Source organism: Bison bison, unplaced genomic scaffold (genome assembly GCF_000754665.1).
Source record: "Bison bison bison isolate TAMUID 2011002044 unplaced genomic scaffold, Bison_UMD1.0 scf7180017864487, whole genome shotgun sequence".
In the NCBI taxonomy this organism is placed as follows: Eukaryota; Metazoa; Chordata; class Mammalia; order Artiodactyla; family Bovidae; genus Bison; species Bison bison.
Genome location: NW_011495047.1, coordinates 8,919,889 through 8,936,402, shown reverse-complemented (window position 1 = coordinate 8,936,402; position 16,514 = coordinate 8,919,889). Strand labels below are relative to the sequence as shown.

Here is a 16,514-nt window from a genome sequence, read left to right as displayed (position 1 = left end):
ATCAGAATCTTTTCCAATGAGTCAACTCTTCTCATGAGGTGGCCAAAGTACTGGAGTTTCAGCTTTAGCATCATTCCTTCCAAAGAAATCCCAGGGCTGATCTTCTTCAGAATGGACTGGTTGGATCTCCTTGCAGTCCAAGGGACTCTCAAGAGTCTTCTCCAACACCACAGTTCAAAAGCATCAATTCTTCAGTGCTCAGCTTTCTTCATAGTCCAACTCTAACATCCATACATGACCACAGGAAAAACCATAGCCTGACTAGACGGACCTTTGCTGGCAAAGTAATGTCTCTGCTTTTGAATATGCTATCTAGGTTGGTCATAACTTTTCTTCCAAGGAGTAAGCATCTTTTAATTTCATGGCTGCAGTCACCATCTGCAGTGATTTTGGAGCCCAAAAAACTAAAGTCTGACACTGTTTCCACTGTTTCCCCATCTATTTCCCATGAAGTGATGGGACTAGATGCCATGATCTTAGTTTTCTGAACGTTGAGCTTTAAGCCAACTTTTTCACTCTCCTCTTTCACTTTCATCAAGAGGCTTTTTAGTTCCTCTTCACTTTCTGCCATAAGGGTGGTGTCATCTGCATATCTGAGGTTATTGATATTTCTCCCGGCAATCTTGAGTCCAGCTTGTGCTTCTTGCCTTCTATGAAAACAGTCCCTGGTGCCAAGAAGGCTGGGGACCGCTGTCCAGCACGAAACCTGAAGCTCCTTTACAGGCCAGACCCTTGAGTCTTAACCCGTGACCCAGGGGAAGCTTGCAGTCTTAACTACGGGACTACCAGGGAAGTCCCTCCTCTTTCCCAGAGATGATTATTCCACCACCCTTCCAACCCTTGAAACTTCCTCTCACTCCCATGTTCAGCTGATGACCTTGTCACATCCTTCATGTCACAGAGAAGATGTATCAGACGCACCTCTCTGCACCTGCGCTCACATATCCAGCCTCTCTTCCTGGTTCGATGGGCGCAGAGTCCCTTCCCCATCTCCACCTGTCAGCTCCTCCGCTTGGTTTCTAGCTGTCACCTCCCTTCACCCAACCAAGCACTGCAAGTCCACAGCCATCCCTTTCTCTTCTGCATCCTCCACGCATCCTGCGCTAATGGATCATTCCATCTGTAGATGTGCCTCAACATTACCCCTATTAAAACAAAATAAGACAAAAATTCCTCCTTGACCCCACAGTCAGAGGCCACCTGTGACTTTCTGGGGCCTACTTTTGCCTTCATGGGTTATAAGATATATATTGATAATTAAATAGTAACTAATTAAGTATTAAAAGTGCTATTTTGGGACTTCCCCAGTGGTCCAGTAGTCGGGAGTCCACCTGCCAATGCAGAGGACACGGGTTTGATCCCTGGTCCAGGAACTAATACCCCACATGCTCCTGAGACCATGCACCCTGGAGCCTGTGCTCTTCAACAAGAGAAGCCACCACAGTGAGAAGCCCATGAACCACAAATGGAGAGTAGGCCCTGCTTGCCACAACTAGAAAACACCTGTGTGGAGCAACGAAGACCCAGCACAGTCATAAATAAATAGAAATTTAAAACACGAAAGTGCTATTTTATCATTCATTGGTAAAAAGAGGAATATAACCCAGTTCCAGTCCAGACTGCATTATATTATTTTTGAAAGAAATTAAAACATTTAAATTAAAAATATTGTGGGCCCTAGATCCAATAGTCCTGCCAGTTACTGCTCCCCTCCAGCTGCTGTCCTCACCTTGGCCCCTTCTTACAACTAAACCCCTAGGGGAAGATGTTATTTCTTGAAAATGGCACAGCAGTGGGTCTGGTCTCACATGTTCTTCGCATCATGGGGAAGAGCCTCTTTCTCCCTCTCTTCAACCTGGATGGGACTTTGCCATACTCAAGGAAGAGAATGGGCAGAAGTGACACTATGTGACTCCTAAGGCTGGGTCATCAAAGGCAGTAGGGATCATGCCTGGCTGTCCCCCAGGACTTGTCCTCGGAACGCAGCCATCATGTTGCGGGGAGGCCCAGGGCTCCCGGGTGACAGCCAGCGTCAGCCACCGGACGTGTGGGGAAAGGGGGCCAGTGAACCTGCTGATGCCTCCTGCCCTGGCCTTCCAGCCGCCCACCTGATACCACACAGGGCAGACCGTGTCCCCACAGAGCACTGACTGAGCTGTCATGAAGCCATGACGTGTTGGGCATTTTTGAAGGCAGCAATTCACATCCCCTTCTTTTATAATTTTGGCTGCACTGGTCTTAGTCGCAGCACATGGGCTCTTTAGTTGCAGCATGTGAAATCTAGTTCCCTGACCAGGGATTGAACCCAGGCCCCCTACATGGGGAGCTCAGAGACTTAGCCACTGGACCACCAGGAAAGTCCCTCCTCTTCATTTCTTATTCTCTCCTCAACTTACTCCAACTGGACGTTCATCCCCGTCACTCCATGGAGAAGGCCTTACGATGACCAACTTGCAGATTCAGCACCACTTCCCAAGTTCTTTCTTCAAACACTTTAGGGTTCAAGGACTCACATGGAGCCTGGTTCCACTCCAACCTCACTGATTCCTCATCTCCTTTGCCAGCACCTCCTCCTTTTAAACAAATCTCTCCAAGCTTGGGCGTCCCAGGCTTGTCCTCAGGACTGTGCTCCTCTCTACTCATATGTGCTCCCCAGATGAGCTCATTCACCCTGGACATCACACACCATTTATAGCTTCCAGATTCAGGACCCCAGCTGCCTACTGAACATTTCCACTCAGATTGCAGATTTACCAAGGCCAAAGCCAACATAATGATAGCCTTCCTAAATCCCTGCTCAACCCTTCTCCACCTCAGTCATGGCATCACCATTTATCCAGCTGCTTAGACTGAAATCAAGGAGACATCCTGGAGTCCTCTCTTTCTCTTAGATCTCCTTTCAGCCTACTAGGAGGTCTTTCTGTCAGCTCCACCTCCGAACTTATTCTTAATATAACAATTTCCCATTCCCTCCATCCCTGCAGCTCTGTCCAGGCTACATCCTCTCACTGGCCCACTGCAGCAGGTTCTGCCCCACCCTTCCCATCACCCCTTCCTTTCAGTCCATACCAAGCAGCCAGAGGAATGCATTCTAAAGCGTAAATCAGATCCAATCACTGTCCTGCTTCAAACTCTCCCATGGCTTCCCACTGACCCTCAGGATAAAAGCCACACTCCTTCCCCCGGTCATGATCTAGTCCCCCCCGCTTCTTCTTCATGTTGCTCTGCCCTTGTCCTCAGACACTTTGCACTCCCTGGCCCTTAGCACTGACTGGTCCTGCTGCTTGGACTGCCCTTCCGCAGGCTCTCACACAGCTGCCTCCTTCCTGATAGTTTCCTCTCCTCGGAGAGAACTTTCCCAAATTCATCTCAAGTAACAGTGAAAGTATCAGTTGCTCAGTCGTGTCTGACTCTTTGCGACCCCATGGACTGGAGCCTGCCAGGCTGCTCCCTCCATGGAATTCACCAGGCAAGAATACTGGAGTGGGGGATCTTCCCAACCCAGGGATGGAACCCAGGTCTCCTGCATCGCAGGCAGATTCTTTATCATCTGAGCCACTATCAGTGGCTTTTGTCCCAAGTAACCACTCAAGTAGTTTTGTCGTTATCTTACTTTAGTTGCTGCCTAGTGCTTAACTCAGAGAAGGCAATGGCACCCCACTCCAGTACTCCTGCCTGGAAAATCCCATGGATGGAGGAGCCTGGTAGGCTGCAGTCCATGGGGTCGCTAAGAGTCGGACACGACTGAGCGATTTCCCTTTCACTTTTCACTTTCGTGCATTGGAGAAGGAAATGGCAACCCACTCCAGTATTCTTGCCTGGAGAATCCCAGGGACGGGGGAGCCTAGTGGGCTGCCATCTCTGGGGTCGCACAGAGTCGGACACGACTGAAACGACTTAGCAGCAGCAGCAGCAGTGCTTAACTGCATACCTATGAAATGATCTTATTATTTCTTCCCCCATATCATGTTTTCTCCACTAGAGTCTAAGATCCCAGAGAAGAGGGGCTTCACCATACACGGTGCAGAATTTCCAAAGCCTAGAACAGTGCTTGGCACGAACAAGGAATTCTTGGCACAAACAAGACTTGTTGAGTAACTGAGCAAAGCGCTTGGCACATGGTCAGAGTTGAATTCATGTGAGCTATTACTTCATAATTTTACAAGACAACTGCCCTTGATTCCTTGGAGTGTCTGGGTTAGCAGATATATGTTGATGTGAAAAGACAAGGTGATTTTAGCACTGAAGAGGTCTCCAGTGATTTTCAACTCCGTCCCCATCTCAGAACACCTGAAAACACATGCCGTCACTGTGGCTGTGTGAAGGTGGTGTCACCCCTATCCGCCTCTTCACATTTGTCTATGTTTAGGCAACGTTGAGAGTAATTAAAGGATGATACCTGTGCTCCAGAGACCCTATGAATGAAATAGAACTTGATTTAGCCTCTGGCTGAGGAATCTAAAATTCAATGGGCTTTTCATGTGGGTCAGTTGCCCATGACCTGCCCTTAAACACCGCTGAGCTGTTGGGATATAAATATATCGTTTTAAAGAGGATTAGGACTCCGCAGACAATGATAGCTCGAAGTGAATAACAATAGTAAGGCTTTAAGGAGGGCAGGGTTAGGAATTGAGCAGGGATTTGCAAAGAGAACTCTGGGGATCCCAGGCATTCAGCCCTAAGCCTGGCTGCAGGGGTATGGAAATGCATGTGAGCAACAAACCAGAGTGTGCAGAGCCCGACACAGGCCTGGCCTGCAGCCCCACAGCTGTCACTGCACCAGGCTTCCTGTAACCCAGCAGGCTCCCTGACTGGAGCTTAAACTCTCCTGTGGCTACGGTAGACAGTCAGGACCAATGTCAGCCTTGAGACCACAGGGATCCAGCTGTGGGTTATGCTTCTGGCCTTTATTCATGTCCATTTACATCTTTTATTCCTTCCCCCCCCCCCCCCATCTCTTTTATTTCTAATCCTTAGGGGAAATGAGTAGTATACTTTGCTAATGTACAAGGGGACATAATCTGGATTTTAGGTTTGAATAGTCTGCCTTTAATATGCGGGCATTCCAGTACGTATTTCCAGACTTTCTTTTTTAAACATCTTTTTAAAAAAGGATTTCTGGCTGCACTGAGTCTTGTCGCTGCGCGCGGGACTCTCACTGCCCTGGAGCATGAGCTCTGGGGCATGTGCGCCCAGTAGTCGGGGTGTGTGGGGCTTAATCGTTCTGTGGCATGTGGAGTCTTCCTGGACCAGGGAGCGAACTCATGTCTCCTGCATTGGCAGATGGATTCTCAACCACTGGACCACCAGGGAAGTCGCATCCTAGCCTTTCAAAATTAGGTTCTGAGGCGGCTGTCTCTGTCGTTAGTAATTGGAACTCATCAGTTTCACCTTTTTCGTCTGTTTTATCTGTAAACTGAAAGGGCAATTGAGTGGGCAAGTCAAACTTGATTTTCTCTTCCATAAAACGGGGATCATAAGAGTAACTATTGAGTTGTTACAAAGATTAAATAAGATAGGATCTGTAAAAAAGATAGTATCTATAAATGCTTGGTAGAACGCATGGGGGTTATTATAATGAGCATGCTACATGTTTTCTCATCGAAATTAAACTTTGCAACCATTGTAAGGTAGTATGCTTAGCTTGGAGATATTCTGAAGGCCGTTCCTGCTGGTTTTTAAACTGTACAGCACACGAGCATCTGGAGTACTGTTTGTTCTGCCGCCTGTAATAACTGTCAACTGAGCAAAACGCCCAATCTACAAGTGAGAATTATGTTTTATTTGCTGAACAAAACTGAGGACTTGGGCTCAGGACACAGCATCTCAGATAACTCCGAGAGGCTGCTTCGAAGAGGTGAGGGGGGAGGGCCAGGATGTATAGGCGTTTTTGCAACAAAGACTAGGTATTCAGAACATCAAAACATTACTGTAAAAGAAAAACCAGGTATTTAGAGTTAACGAATTTAGCGTTTTTCTAGGTATGGGAAGATGCAAGAGTCTGGGTTCACTGAAATCCTTTGCTATCTGGAGCCAGTATCCTGTGCTTCTCATCCTGCGTCTTCTCAGGGTGCACAGTCGGGGTGGCTGTCATGTGATGGCTTAATGGCTGTGACATTCTTTGTTCACTGATATGGCAGGCAGGATTTCTCATTTACACACCTGATACTTACTGAATGTCTTATTATCTGCCTGGTACTGTGGTACTCTGTGAGGGGCTTTGTAAGTTATCTGATTAAATGCTCCAACCTTCCTAAGTAGATTTCCTACGTTTTACTGAGTAAATTGAGGCTCTGACAGGGTTAAACATCTTGCCTAACTTTATACCAGTTAGTGGGTTATCAACTCTTATCTGCCTCAGGCCTTTTAGGCTCCAGAGTCCATATTTTCTTTACTTGGCTATTCATAAATGTTGTAGTAAAGCTCATTTAATAATACAGTTTAAGGAAGGAGGAATGGTAGCTGACCAACAGAAATGTGAAGAAAACAGACCACATTAAAACCACTGCTTCACGTGTTTACTGCGGCATATCTAAGTGGCCAAAGGACATATGAAGTAATTCTCCTTGAAATCAAAACTACCAGGTGCTGAACAAGTTTGAGTCTACCAATAGTTTAAGACAGACCTTAACACCATCTTATATACTATAAAAAGAAACTATACTTCAGAGAAAGCAACAATGAATTCAGGCCTTCACTTCAATAAAAGACCACCTTAGTTCATACCTGCCTTCTGGTCCATCCTGAGAGCAGGTCTACGCTTCTCTCATCACCACCACGAACAGACAGTGAGACTTGGGCATGAATTCTAATTTTAAGAATGCGCATTTTACTCAGGAGACCCAATTCAAAAGAACAAACAAAACTTTCTCAGTCTGAGAATAAAGAAGTTACCTAGTTTATATCAAGTAGGCTTCAAATATGCCAATTACTTATGTCAAGGAAACACCACTCATTTTAGTTGTGTGTGTAGTTTATTTATCTTAAAATGAGACTTTAATATGTAATGTGAAGAGCTAAGTCATCTGGTTTACAGGCTACTTTAGTCTGAAAACAGTTGGAAATGGAAGTATACCTTTAAAGGAAAGCCACCAGATGCGAGAGTGCACAAGGCACCCTACTATGATCACGTGACTGACACCGTCTATAATAAAAGCACCAAAAGGGTTAGATGTGGGTCTGTATTTATTTTTAAAGAATCTTTTTATAGTGAAAATGAGCCACAATGGCTGCTTTGTTATGTATATTTACTATGATATTGGTTCTGTTTTATTGATCAGTTCTCAATCCTGAGGCTTATACCTGGGGTAATCACGCTTTATTCATTTGTGAATGAGAGTCCACAACTGAGGTGAAAACAGAATGAGGTCCTGGTGGACAAGGCTGTAATTCTTTCTAAGTTAATGACGGTAATGTAAGCCTGATACCTAAGCAGTGTGCATTCAGAACACGCATACCTGATAGCAGGTCAGGAAAAGAGAACAGGGATTCCAGTTTAAGGGGGGAAAACTGAGAAGTCATAACTACCCCAAAGATGAGAAGGAAACCACAAGACAAGCACCCGATTCTTCTGTAAAAAGGAAACGAGCCAGTCCCTTGGGGCTGACACACCAGCAGTCTCGGCCCACTGTCATCCTGCCTCTGTCAGAGCTCTTTACCACTATCTAATTTCATGGAAAAGTAGACATCTCCAAACAAAAAGAGTGCTAGTCAGCAAAAGAAAGAGGTCTTATCAGCACGGAACTTAATAAGGAAAAGTCTTCATTTGTGCCTTGCACAATTTTTGAAAGCCATTATTGCTATTCAATTTTTGGTATTTACTACAGTACTGGGTGCAGAGCTAACAAAAGAAAAGCTTACTGAATAAACAAATTACGGGATGAATGAACCAATAATCAGTGATTTCTCGAGAGCTCAAATTCCATTACAGTGACCCTTCTAGGCAGCACCAGAGGGGTTCAGCATAAGCCACAAACATGCTTGATCTGCTGCAAAGTACATCCATTTTTAAGAAAGTAATGCTCACATGAGGCAAAACTTGGAGGTCATCATCCCAAACTATCATATGCCAGCCTACACTAAGGTAAGTATCAAAAACTCGAACTGCTCAATGTTTAATTAACCAAAGGTTCCTTTTAGGTCCCTCAAAAGAAAAAAATGTGTGTGAGGAGTATGTGGAATACTCATTTTTAGATGAATGAAAAAACAGAAATCACAATCAGTATAAACTAATAACTAAACAATAGTGGAATAACAAAATGTCAATTTGACTGTTTTGGCACAGAGTGGTCCAAATGGTTTGCTCATATTTGTTAAAATCAGAACTGAAATACATGAGGCTTACAAAAGAACAGATAAAGCGGTTCTTGCACAATAGTCCAGTGGATCGTAAAGTTCTGACCCCCGAGTTCCACTGATCAGGCCGTGCAGCCTCAGGAGCGCAGTCGGGTAGACCTGAAGTAGTCCTCACGGGAGGGTCCCTCCGCTTGACACGTTCACTCCACACCCCGGCACAAGTGGTCACTGTGGGACTTTATGACTTGCTGTCTCCTTTTTCCTCTGGTGTTGTTTCCCAGACTGGCTTCTTGATGTGTTCTGGCAACTGTTCTAATCTTGTCTAGAGAGAAAAACAAAATTATAGTATAATGGACTTAACTGAACTCTTCAGCCACAAACTGAAAGTATTCATTCTCTTCCCTCAAGGCCTCTGACCTTTTTCTTTTACCCCCTCAACTTGTTGCAGGACTTTGAAACAAAGAGAAGGAAACTCAATGGCAGATAAACTCTCACATACATAATCTGCTGCTCCTCGGTGATCTCCAGCGACCACCAATCAATGTGGAACCTGTGTTGAGACAACTGCTGAGAGGAATGGAGGCGTCACAAGTTGCTCTGGGAGGATGTGGGCTGCAGTCTGCTGAGCTGCCCCCACTGCTCTGGGGGCGCGGGGGGCAGGCAGAGAGCCCAACCACTGGGACAAGTCTCCCTCCAGGTCCTCCCCTCCACCGGGGCGGCTGCAATCAGGCGGCAACGTATCCACACAACAATACAGATCTCCCCGCAACTGAGACAGAAATTCAAGCCATACCTTTGTAACTTCCATGGCAACTCCCTCAGGTAAGTTTCGCTGAATATATTCCAAGTAGACATCTGCTGTACTTCCAGTGAGATGTTCTAACTAAAATTTCAAACATGCTATGCTGTTGAAGTAGAAATTTTAAGATTGGGGGGGGGGGCAAAATCAGCAGTCATTTCTTCATCAGTGAAATCTTCAGAATCCCAATTTATAGGAAAAAAAGTGTAGATCCTCTGGTTGAACTGGGGCAACATTACTTCCAAACGCCTTAATGTCAGGGCTCCATGAAACCCAGATGGCAAACATGGTATCGAAACAGCACAAGAATGTCACAAAACAACTCAAAAGCAAACAGAAAACTAAATTATAAGACAGTGTAAGATTTTCTGTATGCTCTATGGTGAGGTGAATAAAATTGTGGATTTTTCTTTTTCATTTAAGGGTAGGGCAGTGTCTTAATACAATGCCTAGTACAGAGCTTCTCATATAAAAGATGCACAAACACTTGTTTTAATAACATTTACCAATCATTTATCGTGTGACAAAATAGTCTAAGTGCTTTAGATAAACATCTCATTTAATCCTCACATTAACCTTGACAGATGAGTCCCATTATTATTTCCAATTTAGAGTTGAAGGACTTGAGTAAGGCACAGGCCGCACAGCCAGCAAATGCTAGTGCTTGGACCTGGCTGGCGGACCCCAGATCCCATGCTCTTCTCAACCACAGGGCTGTGCTGCCCCGGGTGGCTGCACAAATGAATGATCATCAATGAATGAAAAACCTTAATGTTGGCTATCATGGATGTGGAGAATTCAGTGAGGATGAGAAAAGAATTATTAGAGCTGTGTGAAAACTTGGCTAGAGTTTCTGAAATATAAGCAAAATTATTCCAACGCTAGCTTAGTGTATAAAAATCAGTCAACACAGGGACTTCAGTCAACATAGGGACTTCACTGGCTGTCCAGTGGTTAAGAATCTGCCTTCCAACACAGGGGATGTGGGTTCAATCCTTGGCACTAAGGTCCCATATGCGACAGGGCAACTAAGACCGCTGTAACTAGAGAGAAGCCCGTGCACCACAATGAAAGATCCTGCATGCTGCAACTAAGACCTGTCACAGCCAGATAATTAAAACAAAAAACAAAGAAACTGCCTGTAGTTTCTTATTAAAAATACTAGTCAACATAATGTGCACTCCTGAGTTAAATTCTGAACTACTTCGAAAAGGGTTTCCTTGGTGGCTCAGACAATAAAGAATCCACCTGCAATGCAGGAGACCTAGGTTCAATCCCTCAGTTGGGAAGATCCCCTGGTGGAGGGCATGGCAACCCACTCCAGTATTCTTGCCTCGAGAAACCCATGGACAGAGGAGCCTGGCGGGCTACAGTCCATGGGGTCACAAAGAGTTAGGTACAACTGAGCGACTAAGCAAACACACTCTGAAGGATGGCTTTACTTCAATATTTTTCTATCACATTCCTTCCATAAACACACAAAAACCACTCCTCTTCTCTACAACTATTGGACATGGACTGACTGAAAGGAAGCCCACAGGCCAAGTTAAGGGAAAGTTATAATGTGCTCATGTGAAATTTGGGGCATTAAAAAAAAAGCCTGAATATCTGAAATAAACTCACCTCTAAACATCTATAAAGTGTTCTCATTTCATACTGAACTCTGTGCTTCTTGAAAATATGCACTGATTTGAGAAGAGTAAATCGTTCTATTTTCCTTGGAGGTTCATGTCTGGAAAATTAATGGGCAAAGCAACACACTTAAGTGATGTTAAAACCTGAGTCACTGATATCAAAGCATGATTCCACAATCTTGTAGGTCAGGCTCATGCTCAATTATAGGCATTAACTATCATTTACAGACTTCCATTTGTTAAGACTGTCATCTCTAACGACTGCTGCAATAAAACTTAGGCCAAAATAAACCCACAGACAGCAACAGGAACATTTGCCACAGACCCAAAAAACAAGCCTTGGCATGCAAGTGCTCGTGCACACACACACGACTCTGGCTTTCACACCGTTGAGGACCTGCATAGACCAAATGTATGAGCTGGGGGAGCAGCAGCGTGTGTTGGACGCAGCTGTGGTATCTGCTGTGTGCATTACAGACACATTGGTAAGCACAAACTATAGTCTGTTAGAGGAAATGCGCGTGTTCCTTCAGTTTTGTTAGAAGGCAAGACTGGCAAAGCTCCAAATGGGCCTCGTTCAGCATCAGAGAGCAGATGACAAGACAAAGGAGGTATAGTTACACTTGACCCTGCAGAGACGTCAAGGCCATATGAAGCTCACTCTGCTCATGCATCCGAGTATTGGGTTGAGCGATGTTTCTTAAGGCAGTTTTAAAACAATGGATATAATAGCAAAGATCATCAAATCCAACAGGTCTGAAAAACTGTGTGTTCACCTAATCCACCTCCCTGCCCCATGGAGATTCCAGACACACAGGCTTCTTGGGACTCCTATGTCCATGCCATTTCTAGAGAAAGGATTCCTTCATTTTCCTTGTTCACTCATTCTAGTATTTTAAAATTCTGGTAGACAGGAAGGAATGATTCTGCTTAGAATAACAAACCTCAACTCTCTCCATCATGAGTTTCTGTCCTATTTTAAGAGCTCAGACCTAGCTGGGACTGGCACCATTTTCCTGACTGTGTTATAGCTGCTAACAGGTCAGATTAAGAAATTTCATACTTACACTTTAACAGAGATACCAAGTTCTTTAGCAGCAAGCACTGCAAAATATTCGTAACTGTCCAATACAGCCTTATCATGGCCTTTTACTAAAACTGACAGGCGCTTATATAATGTGTCCGGTTCATCAGAAATGGTTATCTGCAATTTTAAAACCAAGAAGAAAAGCTTCAGTCATGGTTCCTCTAATATTTATACTGGAAAATTTAAAATACTATCCTCAACTGAACAACTTCACAGTTTACTTAAGTGGGGAGAAAAACGCATCTTTAAATATCTAGATACGACTACATTCAGATTCCAGAATGACCCTTAAGAATCAGTTATAATACAGTTTGAATCAAAAGGATTTTCAAGCAACCTACAAAATCACCAATGGAACCCTTTAGCTTAAGTTACTGAACCTCAAATACACAACAGGAAAGGACTTAGGGGTTTGTTAATAAAACTAGCCTGGTCAGAAGAACTGGACTGAGAATTAAACTCTCCCATTTCAAGCTGAATCACAACAGGCAAGTCATATACTAACCTCATTGCACTTTAGTTTTCTTATATATAAATAGGACAATAACTGTGCTATAGTTCATGGCATTTCTGCTGGGAACAAGTAAGAAAGCACAGATTTAAGTGCTTATAAATTATAAACATCATTAAACAAAAGCGAGCTATTGCTACTCATCTTCTTTTTATTAGGTCTATCCATGTTTATTTAGCCTGCCCTAATAGAAAAATGACTCATTTCTAATCAAAATGACTGTACATTTAACTTCTACCTCTTCTACCCTAATACTTACAGATCTTAAAATAATGGGTTTGACATTTCTGACTTTCTTCCAAGAGGTGAATTACCCTCGCTTCATGCATCCATCAAACCAATAATTTATATTGCTAATCCGATATTTCAGAGTTAAATCACTTTGCCCCTGAAAGTAGATCTACTTACTCACCAGGAAACTAGATACTCACTCGCAAGTACCCCCAAATATGGTTGTTGGAAGAACAAAAAATATTCACATACTATCCATAAGTGAAGGGACAACAGAGGGGGAATATGGCCCTAAGATGTGTAATGACTAGTCTCTATAGGGTTTTAAAGATATTTTGAATCTGTTACAAATACTAAAAATCAAAAGATTTCACATAAATATTAGAATTTCATTTCATGTGGAAAACGTAGACAATATGACATCCCTAGGTCTGATTTTCCACATAACACAAGTGGCTACAGCAAGTAGCAGCTGTCTTGCTTAAAAAGGGCACAGCCTGCCACTGTGGCCACCCCGTCACCTTTCCTTACAGGTCTGGCTCATGTAGGCATCTGGAGACTCAGCATTTATATATGCTATTAAGTGAAAACACTGAACCAGCAGTCTATTAGATATATCACAATTCCATTTTGGTGTGTGTGGTGTGCATAGATGATTATATATAGAGGTCTAGAAGGATTCATACCAAACTGTTAAAGGGGATTATTTTTTAGGGGTGGGACTGCAAGCATTTGGTTTGGAACTTGTAAGGATTTTATAAAAACTACAAATAACCCAAAAACTGGGTTGATGGAACCATGACTTTCAATGAAAGGAAACAAGGTTACACGGCTGCTCCTGGATTTTGCTTGTGATAATGCTCACTGTGAACAATAAAGCATTGTCCAGGCCCAGACTTACTGTCTTAAAATGAAAATAAAGACTTGAAGGCCACACACACACACACACACAAAGACGCTTCTATACTATAATACCAAGTATTCAACATCATGGATTATGACAACTCTGCACACTGTATTGAGCTAAAAGCAAAAGACTGCTCAATCCCAGTTATCTGGGGTAAATAATTTATTCAATTAGCTCTCACCCTGACAGCCTGAACGCGACCCTGAGCACTCAGGGACATCAGAGAATACTTTCCTCAGCTCACTGTGCGCCTGCCAGTATTTTAGAACACATTTTTTTTATTTGTAAAGTGTTTGGGAAACAGCCTCAAATGAATAAGGAGGAAAATTTATCACTAATGTAGCTTCTTATGCCAAGAAATAGGGAGTGCATACCGTAGGCTTGGTCAAATCCTTGGGGACATCAACGTGTAGGTTTGAAAACTGTACCCACTTCATACTGGTGCTGCTATGTGTGGAAACAAAGAGAAATCTAAGTAAAACAGCCTAAGAGTCTATTTTCTTATCAATTTAGCAAATCCAATTATATACTTACAGAAGAAAGCCATCGTTTTTGGCTATATTGCTCCTAGAACTGCTTACAGAAAAATTCTTTGAACCCTTAAAAAAAGAGGAGATGTGTATTAGAATTGAAGTCAATTTCCAAACCAGTCATTGTTTCCATTAAAACCCAAGAGGATGCTTCAAACAACAGGTTTTCTCTTTATTTTAGATGAAGATATTGGGATAACTGGGGCTTCCCAAATAGCGTAATGGCAAAGAGTCCATCTGCCAATGCAGGAGATCCTTGGGTAGGGAAAATCCCCTGGAAAAGGAAATATCAACCCACTCAAATATTCTTGCCTGGACAATCCCATGGACAGAGGAGTCTGGCGGGCTACAATTCATGAGGTGACAAAAGAGACACAACATAGGAACTAAACAAACAAAACAAACAATTAGGGTAACTGAACTGTCAAATTAGGCTTCATCAGGAAAAAAAAGAAGACAATGGTAGAGCTGATAATCAAAAAGGACTCTCAAAATACCACAGACTATCTTTTAAACTCAGGAGCAAGAATTTTTTTAAAACAAGCAATTCTCACATGAATAGCTATGAATTAAATATGTGGATATTAAGGAAAAAAACATGTGACTTCATTTGACCATTATTTTTTACAGACTAAATGTATTTCAATATAATACACATTATACTTAAATATTTTTGAGCATTAAGAAAAAGTGCCTTTATAATTTACTGGGCTGGAATAAGAATTCTAAAGTACTCTTGAAGCTTTCAGCCTTTTCCAGCATATTTATTTCTTGCTTTGGCTGGGAAAACTAGCTTATAAGTAACTAGCTATAACAACTAGCTTATAAGAAAACTGAAACACACATTGGAATTTACACCCATCTTCTATCACTCCTGTGCCTCATACTGCATCAATCCAGCATTCCCAAATCCTGTATTATCAGCTCCCCCTGGTGGAACAAAACTTGCAGTTGTAGGAAATCTATCTTACTGTATGTAACACAAAATCGGCCACTCGCTTTTTTTTTTCCTTAAGCTTTCCTGAGATTTAAAAGTGCAACCTGAGAAACTAGAAGCTTAAAAACACTTCAAAGTTGAGAATACCAGTTTAGTACAAACAAAATTAAAACAATGGAGGGTCACCTAAGTTGTTAAGAATGCCTACTCATAGCTTATTATCCTTTTCCCTCTCTTTACTGAACAAGGAGGCAAATCAAAACTTTCATAGTCTCCCTTGAATCAAGGGGGAAAAACAAAAAAGAAAGGAAATCAAGCACAACACCACCAGGTGGTAAGAGATACAGGCCTTTCTCCACACACACTCACAGAGAAGACTGCCTCCCGTGTTTGTGGGCCAATGAGCCGAGAAGGAACGGCAAACCACTTCAGTATTCTTGCCTTGAGAACCCCATGAACAGTATGAAAAGGCAAAATGATAGGATACTGAAAGAGAAACTCCCCAGGTCAGTAGGTGCCCAGTATGCTACTGGAGATCAGTGGAGAAATAACTCTAGAAAGAATGAAGGGATGGGGCCAAAGCAAAAACAATACCCAGCTGTGGATGTGACTGGTGATAGAAGCAAGGGCCGATGCTGTAAAGAGCAATATTGCATAGGAACCTGGAACGTCAGGTCCATGAATCAAGGCAAATTGGAAGTGGTCAAACAAGAGATGGCAAGAGTGAATGTCGACATTCTAGGAATCACCGAACTAAAATGGACTGGAATGGGTGAATTTAACTCAGATGACCATTATATCTACTACTGCGGGCAGGAATCCCTCAGAAGAAATGGAGTGGCCATCGTGGTCAACAAAAGAGTCTGAAATGCAGTACTTGGATGCAATCTCAAAAACGACAGAATGATCTCTGTTCATTTCCAAGGCAAACCATTCAATATCACAGTAATCCAAGTCTATGCCCCAACCAGTAATGCTGAAGAAGCTGAATTTGTACGGTTCTATGAAGACCTACAAGACCTTTTAGAACTAACACCCAAAAAAGATGTCCTTTTCATTCAGGGGACTGGAATGCAAAAGTAGGAACTCAAGAAACACCTGGAGTAATAGGCAAATTTGGCCTTGAAATACGGAATGAAGCAGGGCAAAGACTAATAGAGTTTTGCCAAGAAAATGCACTGGTCATAACAAACACCCTCTTCCAACAACACAAGAGAAGACTCTATACATGGACATCACCAGATGGTCAACACCGAAATCAGATTGATTATATTCTTTGCAGCCAAAGATGGAGAAGCTCTATACAGTCAGCAAAAACAAGACCAGGAGCTGACTGTGGCTCAGACCATGAACTCCTTATTGCCAAATTCAGACTTAAATTGAAGAAAGTAGGGAAAACCACTAGACCATTCAGGTATGACCTAAATCAAATCCCTTATGATTACACAGTGGAAGTGAGAAATAGATTTAAGGGCCTAGATCTGATAGATAGAGTGCCTGATGAACTATGGAATGAGGTTTGTGACATTGTACAGGAGACAGGCATCAAGACCATCCCATAGAAAAGAAATAGACAAAAAAAA

General features: G+C 42.9%; 1 protein-coding gene across 2 annotated transcripts in view; it reads right to left on the bottom strand.

The window, feature by feature from the left end:
- Positions 1 to 5,763: 5,763 nt before the first annotated feature.
- Positions 5,764 to 16,514, bottom strand: part of MRPS10 (mitochondrial ribosomal protein S10) — a 14,431-nt gene continuing 3,680 nt past the window's right edge. Inside the window, exons 2-7 of one of the 2 annotated variants that reach the window (XM_010863169.1) lie at positions 13,999 to 14,063; positions 13,839 to 13,911; positions 11,796 to 11,932; positions 10,718 to 10,826; positions 9,089 to 9,178; positions 5,764 to 8,617 (exon numbers count right to left, since the gene is read on the bottom strand). In XM_010863169.1, the coding sequence (XP_010861471.1) occupies positions 8,534 to 8,617; positions 9,089 to 9,178; positions 10,718 to 10,826; positions 11,796 to 11,932; positions 13,839 to 13,911; positions 13,999 to 14,063 (558 nt within the window). In that variant the 3' untranslated portion in view covers positions 5,764 to 8,533. The remainder of the gene's footprint in view (positions 8,618 to 9,088; positions 9,179 to 10,717; positions 10,827 to 11,795; positions 11,933 to 13,838; positions 13,912 to 13,998; positions 14,064 to 16,514) is intronic. The other variant, XM_010863170.1, reaches the window with a different exon arrangement.